This window comes from Chiloscyllium punctatum, chromosome 3, assembly GCF_047496795.1.
Source record: "Chiloscyllium punctatum isolate Juve2018m chromosome 3, sChiPun1.3, whole genome shotgun sequence".
In the NCBI taxonomy this organism is placed as follows: Eukaryota; Metazoa; Chordata; class Chondrichthyes; order Orectolobiformes; family Hemiscylliidae; genus Chiloscyllium; species Chiloscyllium punctatum.
In genome coordinates, this window is record NC_092741.1 from 35,558,307 (window position 1) to 35,570,393 (window position 12,087).

Below are 12,087 nucleotides of genomic sequence, written 5' to 3' on the forward strand. Positions count from 1 at the left end.
CACACAACACCAATCCCCACATCTACCTCCCACGCAACACCAATCTCCACATCTACCCCCCCCACAACACCAATCCCCACATCTACCCCCCCCACAACACCAATCCCCACATCTACCCCCCACACAACACCAATCCCCACATCTACCTCCCACGCAACACCAATCCTCACATCTACCCCCCACACACACCAATCCCCACATCTACCTCCCACACAACACCAATCCCCACATCTACCACCCCACACAACACCAATCCCCACATCTCCCCCCCCCCACCCACAACACCCATCCCCACACACACCAATCCCCACACCTACCCCCCGCACCACACCAATCCCCACATCTACCCCCCACACACAACACCAATCCCCACATCTACCCCCCACACAACACCAATCCCCACACCTAACCCCCACACACAACACCAATCTCCACATCTACCCCCCACACAACACCAATCCCCACATCTACCTCCCACGCAACACCAATCCCCACATCTACCCCCCACACACACCAATCCCCACATCTACCTCCCACGCAACACCAATCCCCACATCTACCCCCCACACACACCAATCCCCACATCTACCTCCCACACAACACCAATCCCCTCATCTACCACCCCACACAACACCAATCCCCACATCTCCCCCTCCACCCCACAACACCCATCCCCACATCTACCCCCCACACACACCAATCCCCACACCTACCCCCCGCACCACACCAATCCCCACATCTACCCCCCACACACACCAATCCCCACATCTACCCCCCACACACACCAATCCCCACATCTACCCCCCCACACACAACACCAATCCCCACATCTAACCCCCAACACAACACCAATCCCCACATCTACTCCCACACAACACCAATCCCCACATCTCCCCCCCCACCCACAACACCCATCCCCACATCTACCCCCCCACACACACCAATCCCCACACCTACCCCCCGGACCACACCAATCCCCACATCTACCCCCCAGCACACAACACAAATCCACACATCTACCCCCCACACAAACACCAATCTGCACATCTACCCCCCCCACACAACACCAATCCCCACATCTACCCCCCCACACACAACACCACTCACCCCCCTCACATCTACCCCTCTCACATCTCACCCCCTCACAACTCCTTCCACCCCCTCACATCTCCCCCACCCCCTCACAACACGCCCCCCACATGTCCCCCCAACCCCCTCACATCTCCCTCCACCCCCCCCCACATCTCCCTCACAACACCCCCCTCACATCTCCCCCACCCCAACCCTCTCAATCCCCTCACATCTCCCCCACCCCTCACATCTCCCCCCAACCCCCTCACATCTCCCCCCAACCCCCTCACAAGATGCCCCTCACATCTCCCCCCAACCCCCTCACAGCTCCCCCCACCCCACCACATCTCCCCCTACCTCCCTCACATCTCCCCCACCCCCCTCACAACACCCCTCACATCTCTCCCCCAAACCCCCTCACAACACCCCCCTCACATCTCCCCCACCCCCTCACATCCCCCCCCACTCCCCTCACAACATCCCCCACCCTCTTCATATCTCGCCCCACCCCCCTCACATCTCCCCCTAACAACACTCCCCACCCCCCTCACAACTCCCCCCACCCCCCTCACATCTCCCCCTCACGTCTCCCCCCACTCCCCCCTCACGTCTCCCCCCCAACATCTCCCCCCACACCCCATCAGCTCGCCCCACCCCATCTCCCCCCACCCTCCTCACAACTCCCCCCCACCCCCCTCACAACTCCCCCCACCCCCCTCACAACTCCCCCTCAACTCCACCCCCCTCACAACTCCCCCTGCTCACATCTCCCCCCACCCTCCCCCAACTCCCCCCCACCCCCCTCACAACGCCCTCCACACCCCCTCACAACTCCCCCCTCACAACTCCCTCCTCCTACAACTCCCGCCTCTACTGCCACCCTGCCACATCTCCCCCCCACCCCCGCCACATCTCCCCCCACCCCGCCACATCTCCCCCCACCCCGCCACATCTCCCCCCACCCCGCCACATCTCCCCCCACCCCCGCCACATCTCCCCCCCACCCCGCCACATCTCCCCCCACCCCGCCACATCTCCCCCCACCCCGCCACATCTCCCCCCACCCCGCCACATCTCCCCCCACCCCGCCACATCTCCCCCCACCCCGCCACATCTCCCCCCACCCCGCCACACATCTCCCCCCACCCCGCCACATCTCCCCCCACCCCGCCACATCTCCCCCCACCCCGCCACATCTCCCCCCACCCCGCCACATCTCCCCCCACCCCGCCACATCTCCCCCCACCCCGCCACATCTCCCCCCACCCCGCCACATCTCCCCCCACCCCGCCACATCTCCCCCCACCCCGCCACATCTCCCCCCACCCCGCCACATCTCCCCCCACCCCGCCACATCTCCCCCCACCCCGCCACATCTCCCCCCACCCCGCCACATCTCCCCCCACCCCGCCACATCTCCCCCCACCCCGCCACAACTCCCCCCACCCACCTCACAACTCCCCCCACCCACCTCACAACTCCCCCCACCCCCCTCACATCTCATCCCCCAACCCCCTCACATCTCATCCACCCCCCCTCACATCTCCCCCACCCCCTCACATCTCCCCCACCCCCTCACATCTCCCCCACCCCCCTCACATCTCCCCCACCCCCCTCACATCTCCCCCACCCCCCTCACATCTCCCCCACCCCCCTCACATCTCCCCCACCCCCCTCACATCTCCCCCACCCCCCTCACTTCTCCCCCACCCCCCTCACTTCTCCCCCACCCCCCTCACTTCTCCCCCACCCCCCTCACCTCTTTCCCCACCCCCCTCACCTCTCCCCCCACTCCCCTCACATCTCCCCACTCCCCCCTCACGTCTACCCCCCACTCCCCCCACGTCTCCCCCCACGTCTCCCCCCACATCTCCCCCCACACCCCATCAGCTCCCCCCATCCCCCAACTCCCCCCCAACCGCCTACGTCTCCCCCCACCCCCTCACGTCTCCCCCCCCCACCCCCTCACATCTTCCCACCAACATCTTCTCTACCCCCCAGCATCTCTCCCCACCCTCACCCCATGTCTCTCCCCCCCCCCCCCACTCTCCCCAACATCTCTCCACACCCTCCCACCACATCTTGCCCACCGCCCTGCATCCCACCCCCTTGTAACTACCCCCATCACCCCCGCATCTCCCTGTACCCCTCACATCTCTCTCCATCCCCCACACCCCTTTATCACCCCTCTATCTCCCCTCTCCGCACGCAGATCCTCCTCCCTACAGCCCCCTCTATCTTCCTGCTCACTGCACTGCCAACATATCACCCCCCCCCCCCCCCCCACCTCCGCTTAGTTACCTATCCCCTTATCTCCCATTGCACCCCCTCCCCACATTCCCAGTGTCTCCTGAAATCTCCCATTTTTTGGTCTTTCCCTCGATTCCCCCTCTTCTGTGTCAATTGTTCTATTGTTGTGAAGAAAGGTCACTGGACTGAAAACATTAACTCTGTTTCTCTGTCTCTAAATCCTGCCAGACCTCGGTTTATCCAGCATTTAATATTTGTTTCAGATAGAGTCATAGAGATGTACAGCATGGAAACAGACCCTTCGGTCCAACCTGTCCATGCCGACCAGACATCCCAACCCAATCTAGTCCCACCTGCCAGCACCCAGCCCATATCCCTCCAAACCCTTCCTATTCATATACCCATCCAAATGCCTCTTAAATGGTGCAATTGTACCAGCCTCCACCACATCCTCTGGCAGCTCATTCCATACACGTACCACCCTCTGCGTGAAAAAGTGGTCCCTTAGGTCTCTTTTATATCTTTCCCCTCTCACCCTAAACCTATGCCCTCTCGTTCTAGACTCACTGACCCCAGGGAAAAGGCTTTGTCTATTTATCCTATTCATGCCCCTCATAATTTTGTAAACCTCTATAAGGTCACCCTTCAGCCTCCAACGCTCCAGGGAAAACAGCCCCAGTCTGTTCAGCCTCTCCCTGTAGCTCAGATCCTCCAACCCTGGCAACATCCTTGTAAATCTTTTCTGAACCTTTTCAAGTTTCACAACATCTTTGCGATAAGAAGGAGACTAGAATTGCACGCAATATTCCAACAGTGGCCGAACCAATGTCCTGTACAGCCACAACATGGCCTCCCGACTCCTGTACTCAATACTCTGACCAATAAGGGAAAGCATACCAAACGCCTTCTTCACTATCCTATCTACCTGTGACTCTACTTTCAAGGAGCTATAAACCTGCCCTCCAAGGTCTCTTTGTTCAGCAGCACTCCCTAGGACCTTACCATTAAGTGTATAAGTCCTGCTAAGATTTGCTTTCCCAAACTGCAGCATCTTGCATTTATCTGAATAAAACTCCATCTGCCACTTCTCAGCCCATTGGCCCATCTGGTCCAGATCCTGTTGTAATCTGAGGGAACCCTCTTCGCTGTCCACTACACCTCCAACTTTGGTGTCATCTGCAAACTTACTAACTGTACCTCTTTTGCTCGCATCCAAATCATTGATGTAAATGACAAAAAGTAGAGGGCCCAGCACTGATCCTTGTGGCACTCCACTGGTCACAGGCCTCCAGTCTGAAAAACAACCCTCCACCACCACCCTCTGTCTCCTACCTTTGAGCCAGTTCTGTCTCCAAATGGCTAGTTCTCCCTGTATTCCACGAGATCTAACCTTGCTAATCAGTCTCCCATGGGGAACCTTGTCGAACGCGATCTTTAATGATTTCAGTTCTTTGCTTTTCTAAAATTTGAATTACGTTACTGCCTGCAAAGGCCGTGCCTTGAATTTTAGCTTTTCTTAAATCGCTGCCTTTCTTCAAGCAGAAATAATGCTGATATCTGGAACCCATGTCGAACGTCTATGAAGAGAGGGTAACGATGATTGCAGCAGGGGAAATGCAGGAGTTTGTTCCGTTTGGCCGTGACCACTGCAGGCGCCACCCTAATGCCACAAATCTTCAGCTTCGGCAGCTGCAGCCTGCTTCAGAACTGTGGTCCTCGGATGGTGACGCAGGATTGGTGGGATCACTGAGAGAAGTGACAATCCATGAGAAACAGAAGGTACAGGATTGGAAATCTCATCTAGCCCCTAAAATGAGGAAGTAACATGTTCTGCAGTAGGTTACCAAAGGCTTTATTATAAAGATTTTGCATTTGTACAAAGCGTTGGTCCAATTTCCAAGTTACAGTTGGATTTGTGGATTATGAGATTATCAAAAGCATACTGGATGGAAAAATGACTAGTAATGGAAATAAATTAGGTTTATGTCACTTTTTTCACAACTTTTGTGTCCCACATCATTGTACACCCAATGCCATCTTGCTGTGCAGTAATTATGGCATCCAACATGCAAAAAGATTCTCCAGTCATGGACAGATGATAATGACTGATTTCGTGACAATAGCTGTAGGGTAAGTGTTAGAGACAAAAAAAAGAACTGCAGATGGTGGAATCCAAAGTCGACAGGCAGGCGGTTGGACGAAAACCGCAAGCGAGGCAGCATTTCAAATACCTCCTCATCCCCGTCCCCATCCCTGTCCTCTCAGCCATCTACCGGATTCATTCCTCCCACTGACCAACCAGGTTGTACTCTCTACCTGTCTTCACCTATCCCCATTTCACCACCCTGCCCCCACCACCCACGTTATCTGCAGCTCCCCCTACACCCCCCCCCCCCCCGTCCTGAAGAAGGGTTACGCCCGAAATGTCGAATTCTTCACTTCCTGATGCTGCCTGGCTTGCTGTGTTCTTCCAGCCTCCTGCCTGTCCACTGAAGGAGACGTGTAGGCCAGGAAATCTGGGAGAACTGTCCTGCTGCTCTCAGAATGTGTCACCGGGTCTTTTCTGTGCACATGAAGAAGTGCTTGGTTAACATCTCCTATGACCAATAGGACCTTGGACGATTCAGCAATTCCTCAGTACTGTGCTGAAGTGCCATCAACAATTGGTGCACAACTTGCTGCAGTGGGTTTGAGCTCTCAATCTTCTTACTCAGAGTGTGCCAACACTAATCCATGGCTGAAGTCCATTTGAGGCTTCAATGCCGAAAGGATAATAGATAATAACAGAAAAATAGGTGGAACGGCAAGTTGCAAGAGATGTACAGACATTTTACAAAAAGATACTTATAGATTTAAGCGGGCAAGAAGTTGAGAAATAATATGGAAAAATGTGAAGTTGGAAGGAAGAACAAAAGGACAGTATTATTTCGATGGAGAAAAACTGCAGAAAGTTGCAACTTAATGGGACTTGGAGGCACTTGTGTATGAAACACAGAAAACTAGCAATGGGTAATCAGGAAGGCTAATGAAATGTTGGTCCTTACTTAAAGAAGAATGGAGTATTAAAGTATAAGAGTATTACTGCAGCTGGATAAGACGCTGGTGAGACTACATCTGGAGTACTGAGAGCCGTTTTGATCCCCTTATTTAAGGAAATATTACCATTTCATAGGAGAGAGTTCAGAGAAGCTTCACGATGATGATCCCTGGTATGGAGGAACTGTTTTATTAGCAAAGGTGAAACAGGTTGGGACTCTACACACTGGAGCTGAGAAGAATGAGAGAGGGTCTCATTGAAATCAAGAGGATTCTTAAGGAGCTTGACAGGGTGAATGCTGAGAGGGTGTTAGAGAGACTAGGACCAGAGGACATACTCTCAGAATAAAGGGACACTAATTTAAGACTGAGCTGAGCAAGAATTTCTTCTCACAGAGGGCTGAGGGTCTTTGGACCTCCTTCCACAGTGAGCAGTGAGTACAGAGTCCTTGTGTATATTTAAGGCTGAGAAAGATTGTAGATCAGTTGGGGAATTGAGGGTTACAGGAAAGTGAACATGGGAGTGTCAAATCAACCGTGATCCTATTGAGTGGCAGAGCAGGCTGAAGGGACTGAATGGCCGACTTCTAAGGGGAGAATAAAGAATTGTTCAGAATTTTGAATGCACATTCAAGAATTAACTTCACCCTGTCCTGATACATTCAATTGTATGTGCCTGTAGTTGTGTGTTCTTTGACTTCTCTTGTGAGGTGGCATGGTGGTTCAGTGGTTAGCACTGCTGCCTTATAGGGAGCCGGGTTCAATTCCACCCTTGGGTGACTGTGTGGAGTTTGCACTTCTCCCTGTATCTGCAGGGGTTTCCACCGGGAGCTCTGATTTCCTCCCATGGTCTAAAGATTTGCAGGCTAGGTGGATTAGCCATGGGAAATGCAGAGTTAAGCGGATAATGTCGGGGTTGGGTTCAGGGCTGGCTGCTTTTTGGAGGGTCGCTGTGGGCTGGATGGGCTGAATGGTCTCTCCCTGCACTGTACGGATTCAATGATTCTTTCTGCTCTCGTGGCATTACCTTGGGAATCATCGAAACATCTAGCCTTGGCCCCCTTCCTATGTCTGATTTCCATGCAGCTCCTTGGTGACAGCATCTGAAGACACAGCACTGGGCTGTGTGCAGGACTTTGCCTCGCCACCAGCTCCCTGAACCCTGCCGCTACCACCACATTTTCAGACTACTATTTGACATCCAGTACATTATGAGCAAAAATGTGCTCCAGTTTAATGATGGCAGGGTTGAGGCTGGTATTTTCTGTTCTTAGCATGAGCTTCACTTCCGAGTAACCAACTCCATCCCTCTTCCTGGAAACTGTCTGACACTGACCTGGGCAATTTCCAAACTTGTTTTTTTTTTGTTATTTCAAGGGGTGTCTGGCCAGGTCAGTCGTTATTGCTCCTCCTTAATTACTCTTGGGAATGTGGTGGTGAGCTGCCTCCTTGATCTGCTGTAGTCCATCTGATACACCCACAACACTATTTGTGAGGGAGTTCCCGGATTTAACTTGGTCATACTGAAGGAATGTGGTAATGAAGGGCAGCGCTCCAAAAGCTAGTGCTTCCAAATAAACCTGTTGGACTATAACCTGGAGTTGTGCGAATTTTAACTTTGTCCAACCCAATCCAACACCAGCACCTCCAAATTGTCCCAAGTTTGGGTGGTGTGTGGGTTAGAGAGGAGTTTTCAGGTGATGGTCCTCTCATCATTCTGCTGCCTTTGTCTTTTGAGTTGGTAGAGGTTGTGGGTTTTTGCCAATGTGATCAAAGGAGTTGCTACAATGTGTCATGCAGTACTGCCACCATGTGGCAGTGATAGGTAGAGCAAATATTTTGTCCCTGAGCTGAATTTCTGACCACATACCTCTGTACCACTAGCAAAGTTGATTTGGAGGTGCCGGTGTTGGGCTGGGGTGTACAAGGTTTAAAAAAAATCACACAACACCAGGTTGTTAATGACCTAATGAAGGAACGGCACTCTGAAATCTAGTGCTTCCAAATAAACCTGTTGGACTATAACCTGGTGTTGTGTGATTTTGAACTGGCAAGATTACCTACCTCCTCCTCGGTGATATCACCCAGAACCTTCCCTGGTGTGGCTCAAGCCATCCTGAAACTTTTCAATGGTTCTTTTGCTCCCACTAGAGTTGACTATTACCTGTCCCCCCCCCACCCCCACCCCCTGCTGTGCTTACATACCTGAATTGTTCTCACTATCAGACAAGACCTTGATTTGAACTGTTTCATCCTTCTTTTGAAATCGTTCACCCCTTTCCCCATCACTCACCACCTCCAGAGAATAATTGGAAAGTGTATGCAGCAGGAAAAGGAGGCTTTGACTATAATCAGATTAGGCTTGACCTTATTGAATGGTGGAGCAGGCTTGGTGGGCTAATCTGCACAGGAATTAAGGAAAGTGTCGCACACGTGGGCCATTTGGCTCATCAGACGAACACTGCTGCTTTACCTTCTTTAGGCTTGGGCTGGAAAGTGGCAAGTAACAAATATGCCACCCAACTGCAAGCCACCTTCCATCTCCAACAAGAGGGCATCTGACCATCACTTCTCTACATTCAATGGGACTAACATTGCTGAATCCTCCCCTACCAACATCCTGGTATCATTGACCAATGACTGATCTGGGCCAGCCATATAACTACACTGGAGACATAGAAAGTAGGGGCAAGAGTATGCCTTTCTCCTCTTCCAGCCAGCTCTGCTGTTCAATATGATTCGACTCTTCATCCAGTCCTTTACCTTGTTCCCACTTTTGCCCCATTCTCTTTGATTCCTTTAGCTCTACGAACAATTATCTAACTCCTTGTTGAAAACATTTAATGCATTGCCCTCAGATGCTTTCTGTGGCAGAGAATTCCACATGCTCACCACTGTCTGGGTGAAATAAATTCTCCTGATCTCAACCCTGAATGGTTCACAGCAGATCCTCAGACTATGACCCCCAGTTCTGCGCGCTCCAGTCATCAGGAACATCCTTCCTGCATTAACCCTGTCGAGTCTTGTTAGAAGTTTGTAGGTTTCTCTGAGATCCACCCTTCACTCTTCTTAACTCCAGTGAATATTGTCCTCACTGATCCAATGTCTCTTCATACGTTGGTCCTGCCATCCCAAGAATCAGTCTTGTACTCCATCCATAGCCAGAACATCTTTTCTGAGGGGGGGGGGGGGTGGGGGGGGGGGGGGGGGGGAACGTGGGTGTAAATGATCAGCCATAATCCTATGAAAGAGCAGAGCAGGCTTGAAAGTTTAAATGCTTGCTCCTGCTCCTCATTTCCATATTTGCATGATTCTCTCAACTCACATTTTTACTATTTTGTGCAATTAGCAAACTTGGACGTGTTGCCTTTAAGGTAAAAACAATGACTGCAGATGCTGAAAACCAAATACTGGATTAGTGGTGCTGGAAGAGCACAGCAGTTCAGGCAGCATCCAATGAGCAGCGAAATCGACGTTTCGGGCAAAAGCCCTCGAAACGTCGATTTCGCTGCTCGTTGGATGCTGCCTGAACTGCTGTGCTCTTCCAGCACCACTAATCCCGTGTTGCCTTTAGCCTGCTTATCTTATGATTTGATGATGATATTACCTTTGCACTTCTAACCTATTGCACATGTGGTACTTAAGAAGTTCCACCGTAAGGAGCCTTTTCATTACCTAGACTCTGGAATTCCCTTCCTAAACCTTTATGCCTTTCAGTACCTTTCTCCCCTTATTGAAAGTGATCCCTGAAGCCTTGTGCAAGATTTAAATCTTTAGACTTAATATCTCTTCATGTGGCTTGGAGTTGAATTTTGTTTGATAATATTTCTTCAAAGGACCTTGGGATGTTTTACTACATTGTCGGCATGAGGTAATGCACGTTGTTGCAAATAGTAACTGGTTAGCAAACCAGGAACCGGTTCATAAATTTAGGATTGTTACTGAAGGCACAAAGAATGAGCACGAAGCTCTCTCCTCCTCCCCCCCCGCCCTGCTTTCATCGTTCATCTTGTCCCTCTTAACACTGAAAATTCTTGAAATGAAATATGTAATACTATAATGCTTGAGCACAGCATGTATTGTAAAATTGTAAAAAAGTTTGTTCATAAGTTTATGAACTTTCAGTTCATAACTTCTGGGATGCTGTAAAAGCTCATTTGGTTTTCCTTGTGTGTAGACCAATTGTAATAAGCCATTAATCCAACACAAATAATCCTCCTCTTAATATGTTTACATATATAAAATTCTCTTGTTCTTTTGCAAGGCACTAATTCATTGTTTAAATTATAAAGAAAACACTTCTGAGGGGTCATTGTAGATGTGTAGAACCAAATTATCTAATTCTTGGCATCACCAGTTTGATTTAGAAATGCTATAAAACACATCTCCAAGAGAATATTGTCTTTTTAATGTGAAGATGATTCTAGTTGTGGTTGATAAAATTTGTCTTGTTGCAGGAGAGTTGGCATCTAAGGAAAGGCACATGTGACATTGGTGAAGAGCTGGACTATGATGAAGAGCTGTACGTGGCTGGTAACATGGTCATCTGGAGCAGAGGAAGTAAAAACCATGCCTCTTCTGTTTATAAGGCATTTACAGTGGACAGCCCAGTCCTGCAGGCAAGGCCATGATTTATCGCATTTACTTTTCATAGACTCAAATGACATAATGCTGCTTTTAAATATGTTTGCTCCCTTACTTGTAAATTTTCATGTACAAACAAAGTAAACGTCTATTTGTAAAGGTTGAAGAAACTTGCAATGATATCTGTTAACACAGCTTGGATTGCTTCAGACTCTTTCATAGAAAATGAGAAAATAAGTGCAGGAATAGGCCATTCTGCCCTTCGGGTCTGCGCCACCATCCAATATGATCATGCAATTTCCTGATTTCTCTCCATACCCTTTGTTCCCTTCAGCTACAAGGGCCAGGATCAGCTCTCTCTTGAATATATCTAATGAACTGGCCCCAACAGCTTTCTGTGGGAGAGAATTCCATAGGTTTACAACTGAGTGAAAACAATCTTCCTCATCTCAGTCCTGAACAGCTTACCCCTTATTTTTGGATTGTGACCCTTATATCGGGAACATTTCTCTCTCTCTCTCTCTCTCTCTCTCTGTGTCTCTCTCTCTCTCTCTCTCGCGCACACACACATGCACCAATTCTTCTAAATTCCGGTGACTACAAGCCCAGTTGATCCAGTCTTTCCTCATATGTCAGCCCTGCCATCCCGGGAATCAGTCTGGTGAGCCTTCACTGGACTCCCTCAATCACAAGCATGTACTTCCTCAGACTAGGAGAGCAAAACAGTACCCAATACTCATGGTGTGTCCTCACCAAGACCCTGTATGACTGCAACAAGACTTCCTTACTCCACTACTCAAATCCTCTCACTATGAGGGCCAGGGCCAGCATGCCATTAGCCTTCCTCACTGCCTGCTGCACCTGCATGCCAACCTTCAGCGACTGTCCTACCACGCCACCCCAGGTCTCGTTGTACCTCACCTTTTCCTAAACTGCCACCTTTTAGATAATCTGCTTTCCTGTTTTCGTGACCAAACCTCTCATTTATCCACATTATATTGCATTGGCTATGAATTTGCCCACTCAACCAGTCTGTCCAAGGCATCATGCAGCCTCTTAGCAACACACACTGTCACCCAGATTAGTGCCACTTGCAAATTTGGAGAAATTGTGTTGAATTCCTTCGTCCAAATTGTTAATGTATAT

General features: G+C 50.5%; 1 protein-coding gene across 3 annotated transcripts in view; it reads left to right on the plus strand.

Moving 5' to 3' along the window:
• anapc1 (anaphase promoting complex subunit 1) overlaps positions 1–12,087 on the plus strand; it is a 220,408-nt gene that overhangs the window by 4,116 nt on the left and 204,205 nt on the right. For 2 of the 3 annotated variants that reach the window (XM_072551410.1, XM_072551413.1), the window contains exons 2-3: positions 4,864–5,100; positions 10,815–10,976. In XM_072551410.1, the coding sequence (XP_072407511.1) occupies positions 4,888–5,100; positions 10,815–10,976 (375 nt within the window). In that variant the 5' untranslated portion in view covers positions 4,864–4,887. Of the gene's footprint in view, positions 1–4,860; positions 5,101–10,814; positions 10,977–12,087 lie in introns of all 3 variants that reach the window. The other variant, XM_072551412.1, reaches the window with a different exon arrangement.